General features: G+C 43.8%; 1 protein-coding gene across 7 annotated transcripts in view; it reads right to left on the bottom strand.

The window, feature by feature from the left end:
• Window positions 1–19626, bottom strand: part of Ablim3 (actin binding LIM protein family member 3) — a 118807-nt gene that overhangs the window by 58870 nt on the left and 40311 nt on the right. For all 7 annotated transcript variants that reach the window (XM_041641398.1, XM_041641399.1, XM_041641400.1 and 4 more), the window contains one exon: window positions 13747–13884. In XM_041641398.1, the coding sequence (XP_041497332.1) occupies window positions 13747–13884 (138 nt within the window). The remainder of the gene's footprint in view (window positions 1–13746; window positions 13885–19626) is intronic.

The following is a 19626-nucleotide window of genomic DNA, read 5'->3' as shown; positions in this document are numbered from 1 at the left end:
AAGCAATACTCATTGAAAAAAAAAAATCCTCTGGGAGACTGCTATATGCCTGACTCTCCACCAGGTCAAGAGCAATGTGGAGACTGCCAGAGCTCCAAATCCTTAACAGGAGATAATTGGGTTGGCAATGGGATGGCAAATGTGAGGTGTCTGGTTGGTTCTTGCTGCAGACAATAGCAGGGTTGGTTTGTTTCTAGGCGTGGATGCAAAATACACAATCCCTGAACTGCAAAGAGGCAAATGTGTCTCCAGAGAGACAGTGCCATGCATTATGGGTGATGTGGCCATTGCGTAGGTACGGACAATGGGGAAAAGGAAGAAACCGGGTCAGTGTGGAGGGAGGAACTGTGAGAGGACCCTTGGCTCAGGTGGCGTCCACGTGAAGCACGGACAACATGAAATGCAACAGAGCACAGACGCAGGAAGCCGCCAGGCACAGATGTACCCGGTGGGACTGGGACACAGCAGAGTCTGAGGGAGTGAAGGGAAGGCACGCAGGAAAAGATGGTTTCAACCCACTGGGAGGAAGGCAACAGTCCCATTTAAGAAGTTCAGGTTTTGCATATGTGGGATAGCTCCTGGGTTGGGAGTACTAGGGGTGAGGCGAGATATCCCAGAGGCCACAAAACAATGCTGGCTTTTGCCATTGCTCTTGGCCAGCCACCAGAACTCGATGGCTCATCCTATTGCTGAAAACAATGCACACTTTGGTCACGGGGCTCAGAGAAATCAAGCCGATATTGACTGGGAAGCGTTCTCCTGCCTGGCACTGTATGGAAATAAAGAGCAGTTAGGTAGGAGAAAAACATGTGGATGCATAGGTATCCGAACAACCAAATTTATGGGGGAGCAAGCCCCATCAAAGGAATCTGCTGTGTGGGAATAAGATTCCTCAATAGGAAGTTCATTTATGAAATGAAAGTGATAAGCTATGGAAAGAGGCTGTTTCTTCCAAGGGAATGCAAGAGTCTCAGAGACAATGAAACCATAGCAAGCAGAAGAAGATACCAGTTCAGCCAAAAGCAGAATGGGTCAGTCAGGAATCAAAGGAAGGTAACTGGACAGGCCCCTGGGTCCCGTGTCTAGTTCCCCTTGTCTGTACCTATCTGGAGACTGTCTGGTAGCCTGGGTTTCCACATGGGCTGCCATTGGGTGGAAAAGGCCTTGACAACACAGCTGGCCTAGAGTTACAGTTCTCTGTACAGTACCCGGCAGGTACTCTGGCTTTTGGCACCCGTTCGTTCCCTGAGGATTTGGGTGGCTACAAGGCAGCTCTCTCAAGCCTGGCCAGTGGTAGGGAAACTAACAGAATAGTTTCCAAGTCCGTCGATCTGCGGAGCCAGCTTTTCATGGGTGACATCACCTCAGCAAACACTATTTCATTACTGAGAGTTCTGCAAAAGGAGCCGGGCTAGAAACGGGAGAGCCTTTCAGAGGTGAGCAAATATGCCTCGCAAGTGTTTGCTTGCTTCTGTAGGCTGGCAGCAGGCGGAACAGACAGTGGGGGATGGGCTCACCCGGGAATCAGATCACCAGGCCCTAGTCTCACTCATCCTTGCCACTAAGTCTCTGGATGACCATGAACTTGGCCTTCTCCTTCCTGGGGCCTCAGTTTATTTCTGTGCAAACTGAAAAGGCTGACAATTTAAACCTGACCTCCTGTGGGCCCACGAGAAGAACTTGGGGCTTGCTGTGTGTCTGAGCATTTTGAATTCAGTCTGAAGTCTTGCTGGGCGGATGGTGGAGACAGTGGTGACAGGAAGCCAGGAAGGGCTCAATTTTCAGGCACCGTGAAAATTCGTCCTCTCAAACAATACCTGGCCTTGGGAGCAGGCAGAAGCAGAGCACAGGCTGTTCTGGGCACGCAGGTGGTAGATCAATTGCTTCATGGAATTAGTTGGGTCATGGCCTACTACCTCATTGGAAACAGCTCCTGTTTTTCCCTTCTTTTTTTTTCTCCTTTGTTTTCTCTGCCAGCTCCACCTCCAGAGTCATCTCTCCCAGTGGAGAAAACCAGGAGGCCATGACAAAACTCGGAACAATCAGTTCCTTCATTTCCTCCAAGGAGCTTGAGGAGGAAGTTTCTGGTAGGAAGGATGTAAAAGTTGATAAGAATCTTAGGGACTCCTGGAAATACAGTAGGGAGTAGGGATGGGGGGCAAGGAGCAAAAAAGAGCGGCACAGCAGGTACGAAAGAGGCCAGGTGGAGCCTCACACATGGCACGGGCTACGTGAGAATGAGTACACCTGGATAGTCATTATGCGTGCATGCGCACGCACACACACACACACCACATGTAAAAGTCTGATGATTTAAAAAAAAAAAAGACAACTACTTAGGTCTGGGGAGATGACTCTGGGTAAAGCTACTGTTCCCCAGGCAGGAGGACCTGAGTTTGGATACTCAGAACCCATGTGAAGCTAGCCCAATGGAGCAGATCTGTAACCCTAGCACTCTTACAGGGAAATGGGAGGTAGAGACAACTGGCCTGGAGTATGTATGAACAAGGTAGAAAATGACCTCTGACCTCTACTTGGGGAGACTTACACACTCTGTTTTTTCTCCTCCACTCAAAGATAAACACAAAATCAAAGCAGATCATATGGCTGGGCAGTAAGAAAGGCAGATGACCCAGTTAAAAATGCTTGTGGAAAATGCACATGAGTGTTATCTGTCGACACACTGCCTGGAAGTCTCTCTCATGCACAGCCACAGCAGATGCCCAAGAGAAATGTACATCTCAGGTGTTGCATAGTTTTAAAGTCCCTCCCTCATCTGTAGCTCCTTTGTGAGGTGAGGGACTAGCTTGTTACTAGGGAGATGCTGGGTCTAGGACTCTGCCAGAGAAATCAAGACGGTCAAGACTAGATTTTCTGAAATTTCAAGATTAGAGTTAGAAGGGCCTGGAGGGCAATTTAATTCAATATTTAAAACATTTTAATTGTGAAATATGTAACACAGAGAGAAATACATCTGTACAGTTTAAGGAATAATTCAAATTTGTACCCACACGCCTGTCCCAAGTTTCTGAACTAGGATATTCTCGGCACCTGAGAAACCTGTCTGTAGCCGCCCCCCCCCCATAGCGCCCCCTTTCCGCAGGTCACTGATTGGGTTTTTATTAACCCTTTACTTTACTTTGTAGGCTACCATTTATGATCTATCCACACATAACGGGTCACTTAGTACAGCCTGTGTCTGATGTTGTCACTGCTGGACCCTTTTGCATGTATCCTGTGCCTGCTCAGTCTCTGGGGGCTGTGTAGAAGTCACGTGGGGTGGATGCAGCTGCAGAGGCTGTCGCATGGCTGAGAACCAGCTTTGGCAAGTGCTGCTCCTACAACACTGCTGCTAGGAGCCTCGCTATCTGCTTTCTAGTTTTCCCTTCTTTTTCCTAATCGATGTTCCCACCAGCAGATCCCATAGATCCGCATTCTTACCAATAGATACTTGGGGAGACCTGAGTTTTCAACATAACATATGTGAAATGGTATCAGAGTGTGACTTTAAATTTCATTTTCCTGATGATTAGTGAATTCGAGAATGTCTTCCTATGTTTATGGGCCGTTTGTGTTTCTTGCATGGTAAAAAGGCTAAAATCTTTCACCCACTGAAGCTTTAAGCAGTGTTTTAGCTCAGAAATGAATCCCTTTCAATTTGCCACCGCTAACACCTGTAGTGCCGGTCTTCTCAGTGCATGTCTTCAGATGAAGTCACATCCTCAGATCTTTTTCCCCCAGGGCTGTGTGTGTGTGTGAGAAAGAGTTTATTTAGCTTATAACCCCAGGTTATGGTCCATCACTGTGGAGGAGTCAAGTCAGGTACTCAGGCAGCATCACAAACATAATCACATCCACAGCCAAGAGCAGAGAGAACAAAATGCACCCACCTTTCTCAGCTTGCCTGTGCTTAGTACTCAGGACTAAGTAGCCCGTGAGTTTTCTTCACTCTTATACAGGGTCCACCCAAGAATTGGTGTCTCCCACATGCTGGGTAGGTCTATCCATGTCAATTAACAATCAAGACAGACCCCATAGACATAGTCTCAGGTCAAGCTGATCTAGACAGATCCTCACTGCGACCCCCTCTAAGGTGATCCTATATTGTGACGAATTAACTGTTAAAATTACCCAGAGCAACATCTGTCCTGAAGATGCTCAGCCATGAGCTTTATCACGGAGACTCTGGCACACAAGCTCAGTTTTTACTCTGTCAATTCCCCATTGTTTTCTTTATGGCTTGAACGCTCGGTATCCCATTTAAGAAATGCTTCCCTACTCTGAATCCCTAAAAGGATGCCTCGATGTTGATTTCTAGAAGTTTGGTTGTGCTCTCCATATGGCTGCAGTCCACGCATCTGGGATCGACATTAGTGAGGGCTATACGGTAGGGATTCAGTTTCCCCCCACATGGAGAGTTAATCACGTCTGTGTTGTTTATGAAGCAGCCTAATTGTTCTCCAGTGATCAGCAACAGACCTGTTTCCTTGTGTGCTTTGTTCTGGTTCTATATTCAGTTCTGCTGGCCTATCTACGGGTCCTTAGACCACGACCCCGTGTGTCAGTAACGTACACACTAACAATAAATGGTGAAGGCTGGTGGGATGTGGGCAATCACAGACCTTTTGTCAAGAATTCAATTTTAACAGACTCTTAATTTCCATCGAAAACTTTATGTAATATACTAGAATTGCTTTATATTGATAATTTATCCAGTACGGCACTGTCATCTTAAATTTATTTTTTTATGCATTTATGCTATTTTGTATGTATGGGTCTGCTTGCATGTATGTCTGTGTACCACGTGCATGCCTGGTGTCCTCAGAGGTGAAAAGAGGCATCAGATCCTCCAGAATTGGAGTTACAGATGGTTGTATAGGTGCTGGGAACCAAATCCTGGTCTGCAAGAGCAACTAGTGCTCTAAACCACTGAGCCATCTTTCCAGTGGGTCACTTGTCCACTGAGGGTCCCTAAAGTTTGGGTTTTGGAGGCTGTACCTTGTGGCTCTGATTAACCTGTTCCCCTCTTTATACTTCTGTGGCTTGATAGTTAAGTCTAGAAGAGCCAATAGATGCTTGGTTCATTGCACTTTTATGGTTTGGGGTGGGGATAGAATTGACCATTGACTACCACTGTCTTGATACATCTCTTTGTCAGAGCTTTGCAAACTTAAGATAGTCCACTTATCCAGTTCCTTGCTACTGACCCTCCTTTTCTTTTGCAAAGAGGTTTTAACTACAGCTCCAGTGGTTCAATATCTTAGGGAGCTACAGAATCACTCAGTTTTAAACATTGTTTTAAAGTAACTTTTAGTAAGTTTCGCTTTGCCAGGATCAGTTTTTTAACCCTGGTTTTGCAATCTGTTTTTCTGAACTGTCGGAAGCATGCTGTGTTTCCACTATGGCAGCACATGCAGCGTCTTAGTGCTTTAACTTTAACCTTTGCCTGTTTCTCCTTCCTACAGAAGTGATTTTTCAGTCATGTTGTCTATTTAACTTGTTTTTGTACAGAACTCACGTCGGCTTTCTTCATCTGTGCTTTCTGTCTACTCTTTCCTTCCTGTTGTTTTCCCCATTCTCACTTTTAGAGTGGGGTATTTGGCTCACTAATGTTCAAATTTCTTTTCCTGTTATGATTATTTAAGGCTATTGCTGTTATCTTTTACCAGTTAACATTTTACCATAAGTATTTTATACATCATATCTTTCCCTCTTATTACTGCTAAGTGTTTTCTATTTTCCATCAAGATTTTGCTAATCTTTGCATCTTGCATCTCTCTTTTCTTCCATCTCAGGGTCCCTTCCCTTCTGCCTACAGAACACACTCCAAAATTTCAGTTCATGAGGGTCTGTTGAAACCAAATCCAGTTTTTGCCAAAAAATGTTCCTTGAGCAGTCTTAATGACACACAATTCCATGCTATAAAATTCAGCTATTTAAAATGTATAACTCAGTCATATTTAGTATACTTTAGTATATTTGGTATTTTCTTCACATCCAAAATACACCATACACCCATTAAAATCAGTACTTACATTTCTTCAACTGCTTCCACCCAGTAATCTTGCTTATTCTGACTATTTCATATATGCAGATTGAAATATGTATTTGTGTAGTCTTTCCTGCATGTTCCAAAGGTTGGAGAATGTATTTCATTCCTTTTTTATTGCTGAGTAATATCTTATTGGATAGGCAAAATGTATTTTATTTATGAGTTCGTCAGCTGATGGATATTTGATAGTCCCTTTTGTTCAACTACTACGAGTAGTACTGCTATGGACATCATGTCTAATACTTTGAGTGAAAACGTTTTCACCTGTTTTTGCATGTGCGTATGTGTATGTATTTGTGTATGTGGGGGACGTCAGCCCCTGTGTGTATGGCACGGGTGTGGTGGTCAAAGCGCAACCTTGGCTGTTGCTCCTTAATTGTCTTCTAGCTTTTGTTTGGCCTGCACAAGGCAGACTAGCTGGTTCATGAGCTCCTAGCAGTCCACCTGTCTCCCCTTCCCATCTCGCAGCCCACCACTTGGAGTAGCTGCATTTTACATGGGGTTGGGGGATCCCGTCTTCACTCTTGGCAATCATTTCCTCAGACTCTGCTTTCATTTTTTCTTAAAATGAAAATCACCCAGGAGTGGAATTTTGAATTCTAGGCTTGACTTAACCTTCTGAGGAACTGTCAGACAGTCTCTTAAGACAGCACAGTTGTTTCTATTCCCACCAACAGTACCAAGGGTCACAGTGTCTCTGCATCCTCCTCAACACTTGTATTGGGATTGTCTGATTTTAGCCATCCTTTGTATGGGAACTTGTGTGCACTGTGGTTTGATTTGCTGCCTTTGGATTCTACTGATATTGGGCATTTTTATGGGATATTTGTATAACTTCTTTGGAGAAATGTCATTTCCTTGGTCCATTTTGACACTGGGTTATCATTTTTATCATTACATTGTAAAAATTCCTTACATAGCTTAAGCACAGTGTTTGATTAGATATCTGATAAGTAAATATTTTCTTCCATTTGGGTCCTGTAAGGAGTGGTATTAGTCCCTGTATAAAGAGCTCTCTCTTTCTCTCTCTCTCTCTCTCTCTCTCTCCTTCCCTTCCTATCTACCTTCTCTCTACCATGCAGAGAGACTTACTATTGTGGCTATCTGCAAAACAGGAGTCCTCATTAAAGCCCAACATGTCCTGATTTTGTACTATTATTTTTTTCAGAAATGTCAAAAAATTTCTGTTTTTAAGTCACTCAGTCAATGGTATTGTTGTGACAACTGGATGTGACTTGACATTGTATTATGTTGATCCAATTGAAATTCAAGCTATCTTAGCAGCATTATCTGTTCACATTCTTAAGGGTGTATTTAAGCCAGGCATGGTAGCTTACTCCGTAATCCTTGAAGTAATAAGGGCGGTGGGGCTGCGTCCCCAGCACCCCAGCCGCCCGCACGGCTATCTTATGCCCGAAATAATTACACAGAAACTGTATTCATTTAATCACTGCTTGGCCCATTCTCTTCTAGGCTAATTCTCACATATTAATTTAGCCCATTTCTAATCATCTGTGTGTAGCACCCCAAGGTGCGCTTACCGGGGAGATTCTAGCCTGTGTCCATCCTGGGTTGGAGCTTCATGCTGGGAGCGAATCCTAGCTCTTGGTAGGCAGAGGAAGGTGGATATCTGTGAGTTCGAGATCAGCTTTATCTAGATAGCGAGTTATAGCCAGGGCTACAAAATGAGACCTTGTCTCAAAAAAGAAAAAAACCAGGGGTGTATTTTGGAGCATAAAACTAAGCTTTGATGATGTTTAATTTGCCTGTTTTTTTTTTCTCTGTTGAGTCTCCTTTTTATATTGTCTGAGAAGCTGGTACCCTGCTCAAGGTCACAACGATTTATTCATCTATTTTCTCTTTAAAATTTTACAGTTTAGCCCATATGTTTTTCTTTGAATAATTTTGAGTTAATTTTTATATGTTTGTATGAAACAGTCTATTTTCTGTCTTTTTTTTTTGTCTGTGAATATTCAGTTTTCCTAGAACCGTTTATAGAAAGACCCATTTTTTTCTATTGAATTATTTTAGCAAACCTTGTTGAAAATACATTGGCCATAAATATGAAGGTTTATTTCTGGACACGTGATTCTATTCTACCGATTGGTATGCCAATCCCTGTGCTATCACCACACTGCACGGTTATTAGCTTTATTCGTGGCAAGTTTGAAAAGTGAGAAGTGCGGGTTCTCAGTGTTCATTTTCATTGTTTGCTCTTTGTAAATTGATGTGAATTTTATGGACTGATTTATGCTGTCTCGAAGTGCATATGCGGAAGCTTTACCCTCTGCCCTGATGGCATCTGGGGGTGTAGTTGCCATAGGATAATTAGGTTTAGGTTTAGATGGGGCCTTGAGAGTCGAGCCCTGTGTAAGCAGTGGTATTAGTCCCTGTATAAAGAGCTCTCTCCCTCCCTCCTTCCACCTTCTCTCTACTTACTATGGTGGCTACCAAGCCAGGAGGAGTCTTCATTAAAGCCCAACATGTCCTGATTTTATACTAATAATTTTTTCAGAAATGTCAAAAAATAAATGTCTGTTTTTAAGTCACCCAGTCAATGTATTGTTGTGATAACTGGAGGGGACTAGACATTCTATTATGTTGACCCAGGTGAACTCGAGCTATCTTAGCAGCATTGTAGTCTAATTCATGAAGACAGAATGGCTTTCTGTGTGCTTCCGCATTTTCAAGCTGTCATAATTTTTATTTTTTGTTATATTTGTTTGTATCTATTTGCTATTGTAAGCAGGATTTTTAAAAACTGTATTTATTGTGTGTTGCATGTGCGTGCATATGCATGACACAGTGCATGTATGAAGGTCGGAGGATGCCTTATGGGAGTCAGCTCTCCTTCCACCATGTGGGTTCCAGAGATTGAGCTCAGATTGGCAGGTCTGTTGGCAAGTGCCTTTGCTCACTGGGACATTTCACCAGTCTGAATTGTTTCCTCAGCTTTATTTTGTTTTTAGCAGTGCCGGGAATTGAACTCATGCTAGGCAAGCGCTCTACTGCTGAGCTATTACATCTCTACCTCTCTCAAATTTACTTCCAGATTATCCATTGCCAGTGCATAGACACACAAATGGTTTGCAATATTGATCTGGTGTGCTGAAACATTTTATTTATCACTTCCAATAATTTTTTTTCATGCATCACATAGGTTTGGCTATACATGAGATCATGTTATCTGCAATAGAAACCATTTTCATCCTTTGTAGGGGAAGTCCCAGCCAATCACCTTCTTTGAAGGGTGGGTACCCCTTAGGCGAATGTTTACCTATAAATCTGGTGGGTGTGCTCCCCGCCTTCCCTTTTTATTCCCTGCTCGTCGCTGAAACCCTGGTTTTGTAAGCTCTCCCCTTCTTCCCCTTAATAAAGCTGATATTAAAGCTATCCTGATAAATCCTATTTGCCTGTTGTTTATGCCCCTTCAACCCTTTCTTCTCTCTCTCTCTCTCTCTGGTTTTTGAGACAGGGTTTCTCTATGTAACAATCCTGGCTATTCTGGAACTCACTTGTAGACCAGGCTGGCCTCAAACTCACAGAGATCCTCCTGCCTCTGCCTCCTAAGTGCTGGGATTAAAGGCTTGTGCAACCACCACCCCAGCTCCTTTCTTCTCAATTTATATGCCTTTTGAATTTAATTTTCTTGCCTAACCCAGTATTTCATTAAGCATTAGTGGTGAGATCAGACATTCCCATCTTGTTCTTTATCATATAGGGAAAATTTTAGTCTTTCACCAGCAAGTATGACATTATATGTTGGGTTGCCTTTGTTCTAAAACAATGGTTTCTATGAATACATTACCCTACTTTGATGACTTTTTCTTCCACTCCACGAAAGAACATCCTACTGTTTTCCGGCTTGCTTGCTGATGTGAGAGCATCAATTGTCACCCTATCTGCCATTCAGATGCAGATGATCCGTCTCTGATTTCTGGTTACTTTTGAGATTACCGCTTTATGTTTGATGATCTGAGGTTTCATTCTGATGCGTGTAGGCTGCATCTTTTATATTTCCCTGCAGAGTTTTGTTAGACTGCCATGGATAATGTCTATTCTAATATGTAACAGTCTAGTCTCCACCATTTCTGTCATTTCTCTCCACGATTCGCAGTTTTGTCTCTGAGTTACTCATTTTTCTATGTTAATTCTTTGAGGTCTGGCATAAAGCTGAGCTTCGTCTGAAAGGATTATTATTTGCTTTTCCTGTTTGTCAAGTGTGAAATTTCGTTTTAAATTTCTGACTCTGGAAAACACCTGAACTCATCTGAACTGATCTACCGTCAAGATGGAGGCACCTCGGCATTCCCTGCCCTCTCATATACTAAGCCATCAATACTACCTTTGAGCAGGACCAGTTACTGAAGAAACTCTTCAGCGTGCGCCCCTACTCTGACTGGGAGGCTTGCAAGGTTCTGGCCACCAGACTCAACCTGGAGGAGCAAGTTGAGACTTAGTTCTAATGATGCGAGCACAAATAGAAGCAGAAGGGCACCACGGAGCATGCACTCTATCTTATTCTGGTCAGCCTGGCTCTGCTAGCTCACAATTGAGCCCTCCTCCTACCCTACCCAGCTCAGCCTCTGGCTCTATCTTTTACTAGTCATTTTACTGCCAGTGCCTACAAAGATGGAGAACCAGGGCCCTCTCCATCCACCCAAGAAGGCCTCCTTGCTGGCGAGTGAACACAATTGCTTTTAATGGGGCCTGAGTGTGGGTCCAGTTGGGAGTCTTCCCGCGACAACCATACCCCCGGCTCCTGGAAGTTCTGGGAATGTTAAGGAGGCTCGCCATCTGAGTAACAAGGCGGAATTGGTATGTCACTAATCTCCAAGGATTCCCGAATCTCCAGAGGAGGCCTTCTGCAGACCCTCACTGACAGGTGCCTGGTTGCAGCTTTCAGTGTTCTCTTCTGAGAGGGTTCATAATCCTGAAGCTGGCCCCAGACTTAATGTAGCTGAGATGACCTCCAACTCCTGGTCCTTTGCCTTCACCCTCTCCTTTTGGATTTTTGTTTTATTTTGTAGTTGTTTTGTTTCTGGCCTGATATCTGAAGCCTCCACCTCTCAGGTGCGAGGCTGCTCAACTGTTGGTGAGATTTTTGGTTGTTTAGATTTTTCCCCCCATTATTAGATCTTTTTTTTTTTCTTGCTTAGCACTCATCTTACTTTTAGTCAAGCCCCTCTCCTGTGAAGTTTCGTGCACCACCTTGCCTTAGAGTTAGTTTTCTGGTGTGTTTCTGTGTGTTTATTAACACTTTTCAATTTGCTTTGTAGGGACCTGTTGGGCTTTCATTTCTATCCAAGGCATACTGACAATAAAATTATTTATAGAAACTAAAAATATACTTTGATAAAATGTATACACAGTATGAGTATCATCCATGAATCATGTAAAGGATGGATTCTCAACAGCTGCATAGACATTTCAGTCCCTTGTATCCAGTAGGCAAGCTTCCTTGCTATCCTCTTTGCTGTTGTATGAGAGCCATTTTCCCATGATGCACTGTGAGCAGGCCCTCGGCAGGACCTCTGCTGTATGGTTTCCTATTATATCCCAGCTTTGGTGGCTCTAGCATGTTCTGTTTCTCTCTATGATCCACTGAAGCTTAATGTCCCCAAGGCTTTGCACAAACCATCGTCGGGATGAAATCTGGCCCTGGCTGTTCCACCACCAGCTCCACTGACTGCTTCTGACCTCTGCCGGTTCCTTCCTTTTATCTCAGCACAGTACAACGTGTTGGGAGAGTTGCAAGGGGACTGGGTAGACATTTCAGAATTGCCTATTGAAGGCAGCGAATCTCCTTACTTGTTAGGGAAGGAAACCCAAATCCTGTCATTTGTTTTACCTCCAAGTAGCTGACCTAGAAATATTCAGAAAAAATAATGGTCTATTTTCCTCCTTGAAATCTTCGTCAAAGGAGACTCTATACCTCCTTTTGGGGACTGTGGATGTGGTCAAATGAGTCCCTTCTCTGCATTCACACCCTTGAGATCTGAGGCTTCAGATTTCCCCACAAGAGGCAAAGTTTCTCTAGGAGCTTGAGTCTGGCTTGGCTATTGGCTTGTTTTTGTCAACAGTAGGACATTAACAAGCATGGCCCAAGCTGGGGTGTGAAAGGTCTTGATTACTGAAGTGTATCCTCTTGTGCTTGGAGATCTGACACCACCACATGAAGGAGGCCAGGCCAGCCTGCTGGAAGCGAGAGGCCATGTGCAGGCACGGGTCCGGTCCGCGGTTACATTTCGTTAGGAGCAAAAGGTAACTGCTCACACTCTCTTCGGAACATCCATTGCAGAGACACACGACACATCCCTCCCTTAGGGCATCTTTGTTGCTTTGATTGTCTGTCCTGCCCCCAATTTCTGAGATGTAAAAGTAGTCACTCACCAAATACTGTATGGTTCAACTGCACTAAAGACTTCGCCAATTCTCAATATAAGTATAAAATTTAAATTGCACAAATTAAGACATATTCTATATATGCCTCTACAAACACATTCGAGAATATATATATATATATATATATATATATATATATATATATGTATATGTATATATAGCTCAATACAAAGCCCAGTTGGATACATGAGGCTGAGGTAATTATTGATAAGGGGAGATCTGGAAGTTTCCATTGACTATATATTCCATATAAGTTAATGGTAAGAATTAACTCCTTAAGAAATCAAGCCGGTATGAGTCCCATTGACAGAAACACAGTGCTTGTTATATTTGTCTGACCTGGAGAACTGTGATGCATTCTGGGGATCGCGATTTAAGAATAACATTGACGACCTAGAGTGGATCAAAGAGGAAGCCTCACGATAACGACACAGGAGGGAGTCATTGCAGATGAGGCTCAGTTTGAGGACCTGTGATATAATTTGTCATGGGAAGACCTGGCTATGAGTATCCGAAGTGCGGTCACAGAGGACAGAGAACAAAAAGCACACATTGAACTTTCAGCACATAAACCTGGGTCAAGCTCACAAGCGGTCTGCCAGGGCCATGGCTGCTTTGTGAACTTGGCAGCCTGGAGGCAGAGATGGGAGGTGCCTCAGGAGAGGGGTTTGTCAGACCCCTGGAGAGAAGCATGGCTAGTGGGCGACAGGACTCGCTTTCAGATGAGCCCGCTCCCTTCCTGCTACAGTGATCCTCTCTGTTTGGGAATGCTGAGCGAGCCTTGGCGTAGGATGCAGGACACTGTGAGTCAGCTCTATGTGGGTAAGCGGTAGCAACAGAACATCTGTTTCCAAATGGCAAATCTTTTTTTTTTTCGTTAGACTTCTCTGCTGAGGACCACCATACTGTCATAGAATAGCTGTACATCTCAAAGCCAGACTGGGTTTATCCACCGTAGCTAAAACTCTCATTCACTCTCTAGCTGATTGAGAATCTCAAGCAGCAGTCTTCTCAGATGCAGACGTTAGCTCTAAGGATTGTCTTTTTTTCCTGGCCGGCCTCTGTTTCTCTGAGAAGGCCAGGACCTCCTCCCACCCACCCACCCACCCACCCAGCTCTAATCTCACTCAAGCGTCCCCTTGGGATCCACACCACTTAAGAGCGAATTCCCAGTGGAAAGTGTTGGCCTTTACAGCTATCTCAACAGCTTGTTATATTCCCGTTCCTAGGCATGGGCTGGTAGGGAAGGGCCAAGAATCTGCCAAGGGAGCTGAGCCAGGGCCTCCTACCTTGACAGGTGAAGCATCTGATGTGGAAGTGGTTGTTGTGGACCCGGACCACTTCTCCTTTGCAGGTGTCTCCACAGCGGTAGCACTGGATGACGTTGGAGCTGCCCCGGGGACTGTAAGGAGTCTGCTGGTAAGGAACTGGAAAAGGAAAGGAGAGATCACAGTCTAGGAGGTTCTAATTCTTGGAAAAGTCAGTCATTAGTCATCATAATCTTAACTAGGAGAATAAGAAGTAGGACGGGTGGAAATTATCTCCCCACCAGACAAAAGTCCCCAGCACATGGTATATGCCGGACTGAGTGCCTTTGAGATGAGTCCCTGAGCCCCCTCCAACAGGCAAAGACTCAGGCGTGCACATAGCCTTTCCTTGCGACAATAGAACCCAAACTGTTGAATGAGGAGACACAGAAGAGGAAAGAGTGTGCTCACGTGCTGCATAAAGTCTGGGCCAAGGTCAGATCCCTGACAGGGGACCCTTGGCATCAGGATGGAGCTGGAAAGGCCCTATTGCCCCATGATGCTCTGGTGGAGTGACGCTTCAGAGCAAGGCATTAGTCATGCATGTGATACTGCTGTAAACAGACCCACTGCATTGCCAGCCCTGGAAAGTGCACACGATCATGTACGGTACAGAATATTTGACAATGATACTAATGACTGTGTTTGCTATACTATATATTTTATTGTTACTGTACAGCCCAGCTCCTTAAACTGTGGATCAAAGCCTGAGATGTGGTCATATAACTGAGCCAGAGAGGGTTGAAAAAAAATCTGACAACAGTAAAAGACTTCTGAACATGAAGCAAAGAAAAGAAAATTAATCCAAACTCAAATGTGTTGTGAATCTAGCTGTTCCTGGCAGCGCTCACCTGTGTTGCCCTGTGGAACTTTCCCGCAGGCTTGGTTTGGAAAGATGCTCGGGGTACTTCCCCTGCGCATGCCCTCCCTTTCTGCAGTGCTAATGAACGCTGCCTCAAACACCTTGGCTCAGATTTGAGACCATGGTATACTCTGCACTATAGTGGTTTTACAGATCTACAAGGCTTTCTCCTCTCATAGAAACATAATAGTTTAATTACAGAAAGCAAAGACTTCTGCTTCTTTCCAACGGTCAGGCCCGAGCATGTAAGTAGTATCTTTGGGTTATACGGTGTTAGAACATTTAAAAAAACTTCCATAAAGAAACTATTAAGTCAATTTTGACTTTAGATTGAGGCAGAATTTCCAATGATTTCTAAATGGTTGTAACAACACTTTAGCCGTTTTATATAACATATTTCTGCAAAGTGCCACTACTAACCCTGGGTAGTGCTGGAGAGATCTCCTCACTGTTAGTTAATCTTCTGTTTAGACCTACTCATGATTACTTTTGAGATCTACTTCCCATGAGATGTAGTTGATTTAACCACCCCAAAGTCTTGGAAATTGAGTAATAGGTACCTGCCTAGACCATAAGACCTCAGGTTGAAATGCCATTTGCAGCCATCTGATGTAACCTGATAAAGAACTTTGCCTTTGAGAAATCCAGTCTCTCTTATAGGTGGCCTTAGTGGTCTTTGATGAAACATCATTCAGTTCCTTTATTTCCACCCAAAGTTGGAGACATAGTTCAAAATCATCTGCTCATACTCTGTTAGAAGGCTCAGCCTTGTTCTGAAAATACCACTTATGCACGTAGACTTCATGGGTTTATAACTTATAGTTTGCCTGGACTCTTGAACTACAGAGGGGATCTAAAGACCACATCCTTCCACGGTTCTTGGAAGTGCAGTTGTAGTCTGTCCACTGGCGTCTGGATGCCTTCTAGGCACATGAAGAGTGCACATGGTGACTGTGGCAATGGAATCTCCATGGAGATTGTGTGTGTTCCTTCGAGGGACGAGTACTTGATTTGCATATTGCTGATCGCTTCACCTGGCTATAAGTGGAGAAGCTGTTGATGGTGTCCAAGATGTTGGAGCCTGGATCCATGCATACGCATCCCTCATGAGCAAGAACAAATCATGGTTGTCATGGCCTCCAAGACTTTGTTATGGCAGCACAACCAAGACAGTTTCTATCTGGTGCATCTGGCACCTGTTATTTTCCCTAACTAAATTTGGTGTTATCCACACCACCCTCAAGCTAGTTTCATAATCAGGAGGTCTATAATCTCTTCAACTCATCTCATCCACTCTTCTCTTTTTAATGACAAGAGAACAGGGTCTCTGCCTTTCCTAATTACAAGTGTCCTGAATTACAAGTGTGCTGTAGAACAAGGACCTGGCTGCTTAACCCTGAAACTGGACTCTCAGAGGTTTGGTAACTAGGGTGGAAGAAAAAAAAAATCATTTTTTTTTTGTTAAAAAAAGAGACAGTTTCACTGGCCTTGAACTCATCATTTTTCTGCCTCTGCCTCTCAAGTGCTAAGATTATAGGCATCACCAAGATGCCTGGCTCAATTTCATAATGCCTCTCTCCATTACTCATTTTTTCTTTTCTGTCTTCAGTTGATAAATCAAAGAAATGCATTCATTAGCCAGGTAAAGAAATCATTAACTAAATTTGAATGAGTTAACATGGAAAAAATGCATTTGCTGCCCTGCCAAAGGCTGACAAATGACTCAGTGGTTAGGAGTACTTCACCCATGGCATGCAGCTCTCAGCCTCCCGTAGCTCCAGCTGCAGAGAGCCTGACACCTTCTTCCGGTCTCTGTGTGCACACATGCATGCACCCAGGTGTGTGTGTGTCCTGTGAACATGGACTGGAATCGGGGCCACCGTCTCTCCACAGCTCAAACCAATTCTCCTCAGCTAGAACATTTCATGAAACATTCCCTTGAGTCCAAGCCCTTCTCTTTCTTTTCTAACTTCTTCTCAGAGTCCCCTAGAAAATATTACACTCCCCCCTCCTCTCTGGCTCGTGAGAAAATATAAATCCTACTCATATGAGCAGCATGGTGGTATACCCCTGCCAAGGGAAGCAAAGCTGTGTGCCTGAAAAATGAAGTAAGAACAAATAGTACAGCCATCCCCACGAGTGAGGAAAGCTTGGAAGGCTCTCAAATCCCCACCAGACCCACAGCGCACGTGCTCATCTACGACTTCTGATTTAATCTCTTTTCTAGTTCAAGGACCGCCATTCAAGAGCAATTCATTTTTTTCTAATTTAGGGAAGTGTCTTTGCGAGCTTGGTCCTCCAGAATTCAGTCTTGAGCCTGATGAAAAGAGAGAAAATTAGAGGAGGTGGAGGAGGAGAACAGGCCACTGTAAGCTGGAACTTTACTCTGTCCCTCTGTCCCCACCTCCAGGATTGGAGGCTGCTGGGATGATGGGCACGGTCAAAGCTCTAGGAGTGTGTGATGTCTCTAAGTACATCATTAGCAGAAATCCAGGCACCCCTGGGAGAGCTCTTCCGGGTTGCCGATAGAGGCTGATTATAAAAGGGTGCTGTGACTTGATCTTTTTTTCAACACTAGAGAGGGTCAACAGACCTCTGGGGTCAGGGATGCTGGGTTGAGATAGGCTGCAGATGCCCCTGCCTTGGCAGCGATCTCATTTCCAGTGATATTTTGTATTTTTTGGCTAATTAGATTAGGAAATGAACCTAACAATATTCTTTGTGTAGGTGTGTATAGGGACATGTGGAGAACATGCCTCCCCCCACCATCTGAAGCTCCTGTCAAACGCTGATTTATTTGGATTTTCATCGTGATGCCAGCAGACAGAACCTGGCGCTTTGCACGCATGCGCTCAACAAGTTCAGTCACTGACCTTCCCCATTCCCCAAAAGATGGGATCTGACTTGCTGATTTTCTCCTGGTCATTCTCTCACCCCACCTTTTCAAACCTATAAAGTAGGGAGGTGCACTTACAGGATTTATTACATTGATTTTATGGGTAAAGGTCTTTTAGATTCCAAGTTGATTTACATACAGATTCCCAAACTACCTCAGGCGTAAGGAACCTGTCCTTGAGAGCATCATTTAAGGGTGGTGACAAACCTTTGGGAAAGTAGTTCTGTTTGCTTGTGATATAATCCCTGGCATTGCCAGGTTTAGGCAATGTAGATTATGTGATATGCCCTCAACATACTCCTAGGAACCTCTGACTTCTTTTAGAATTATTTAGGTGAGAGTCACCACTGTTGCCAGCCCTCAAAAAGTGCTATCTAGTGGTGTATGCCAGGCTGGCAGACAACAGCCGATATCTGCATTGTCTAATACACTAGTTGCCAGCTGTATGTAGCTGCTGGACATCTGAAATGTGGCTAGCATGACTGAGTTTTGTGTTAATCTTAATTTTAATTAATATAAGCTTACATATAAGTAGCCATAGGTGGCCAGTGGCTAACATATTGGACAGTGCAAGTAACAGTTTCAAAAATGCAACGTGAGGCAGAAGAAATTAAGCCTGGTTGAGTTCTGGCAATACAAAAACAGCTCATATAAATTATCTTACAGATACTTCCTTTGACATAAACTCTCTCTCTCTCTCTCTCTCTCTCTCTCTCTCTCTCTCTTTCTGAGAGAGAGAGAGAGTCTTCCTATGAAGTTTGGAGGTTAGCCTAGAACTCACAGAGATCCTCTTGCCTCTGTCTCCTGAGTGCTGGGATTAAAGGTGTACACTATCACACCTAATATAAATTATTCATTTTTTATCCCCAAAAGTTTTAAAGTTGTATTAAAAAACAATTTGTAATTGGGATTAATTACATGTGTGCGCGCACGCGTGCACACACACACACACACACACACACCCTGAATTTGATATGGAAACGATAGGTTCTGAGCTGTGTAAAAAGCACTGATTTTCTTGGCCTGGAGAGACAGCTCAGTGGTTAAGAGCACTGGCTGCTCTTCCAGAGGACCAGGGTTCCATTTCTAGCAACTGTAGGTAGCTCACGACCATCTGTAACTCCAGTTCCACAGAATCTGATGCCCTCTTCTGACCTCCAGGAGCACTCCATGCACGTGGTACACAGAAATGTATTGAGGGGCATACACATTAAAAATTATATATACATATATGCAGATGACACAATTTTCTTCTCTTTTATGGTTGAAATGAAATAACTGCCATTGTATATATATATACACACACATATCTCTATCTATCTATCTATCTATCTATCTATCTATCACATTTTCTTTATCCATTAACTTGTTAATGATTCTTTGACTTGGGTCTAGTGAAAAGTTATTTGATGAACAGCGGTGTGCAGACATGTCTGTTGTACTTAGATCCCTTCAAGTATATACTGATAAGAAGTATTGCTGGGTCATATAACAAGTCTAATGTTAACTCTCGAGAACCCTCCACCCTGATGTGTATAGGGAATTTACATCCCCACCAACTGTGTACGAGGGTCCCCAACTCTATTCTCATCAGCATCTGCTGTTTCCAGTGAGTCCAGATTCAGCATCGGATTCTGCACCTGTGTTTCCTCCCTGGCTATCTTTTTATGCCTTTCTGCGCCTTTCTCTGAGCAGGCTGGTAGTGACCCGGGTTCTGTTTCTCTTTCTTTCTAATTTTGGATCAATCATATGAGTTCTCCAGCCTCAGCCTGTTCTTGGCCACCATGCATCTTAGACAACATGATTTATAAGGCTCGCTCTAATTAACAAATGGTTTTGCCTTTGTGGTCTGCTTCTGGGCTTCTCTTCTTCCACACTTCATCCTCTCCACGAAATGGTCTTACATTTAAACTAGACTCTGTTTTATGTGATCAGATTTATTAGTCTCTTTAAAAGCAGATAATGGCACAGTTTCCCTCATAAGCATTGCAGCTGAAGTTATGTTCTTTCTACCCATGGGCCACCTGTGCAATCTCTTCTTCCTTCTCCCCAAGGGTCACCTGACCTTGGAAATAAAAATGTTCTCATATTTTAATAGAGTGTC

The sequence above is a fragment of the Microtus oregoni genome, unplaced genomic scaffold (genome assembly GCF_018167655.1).
Source record: "Microtus oregoni isolate MIOR12 unplaced genomic scaffold, Mior012 000069F_ref0000032, whole genome shotgun sequence".
NCBI lineage: Eukaryota > Metazoa > Chordata > Mammalia > Rodentia > Cricetidae > Microtus > Microtus oregoni.
Note: the sequence above shows the minus strand (reverse complement) of the source record. Positions and strands in the feature narration are given on the sequence as shown.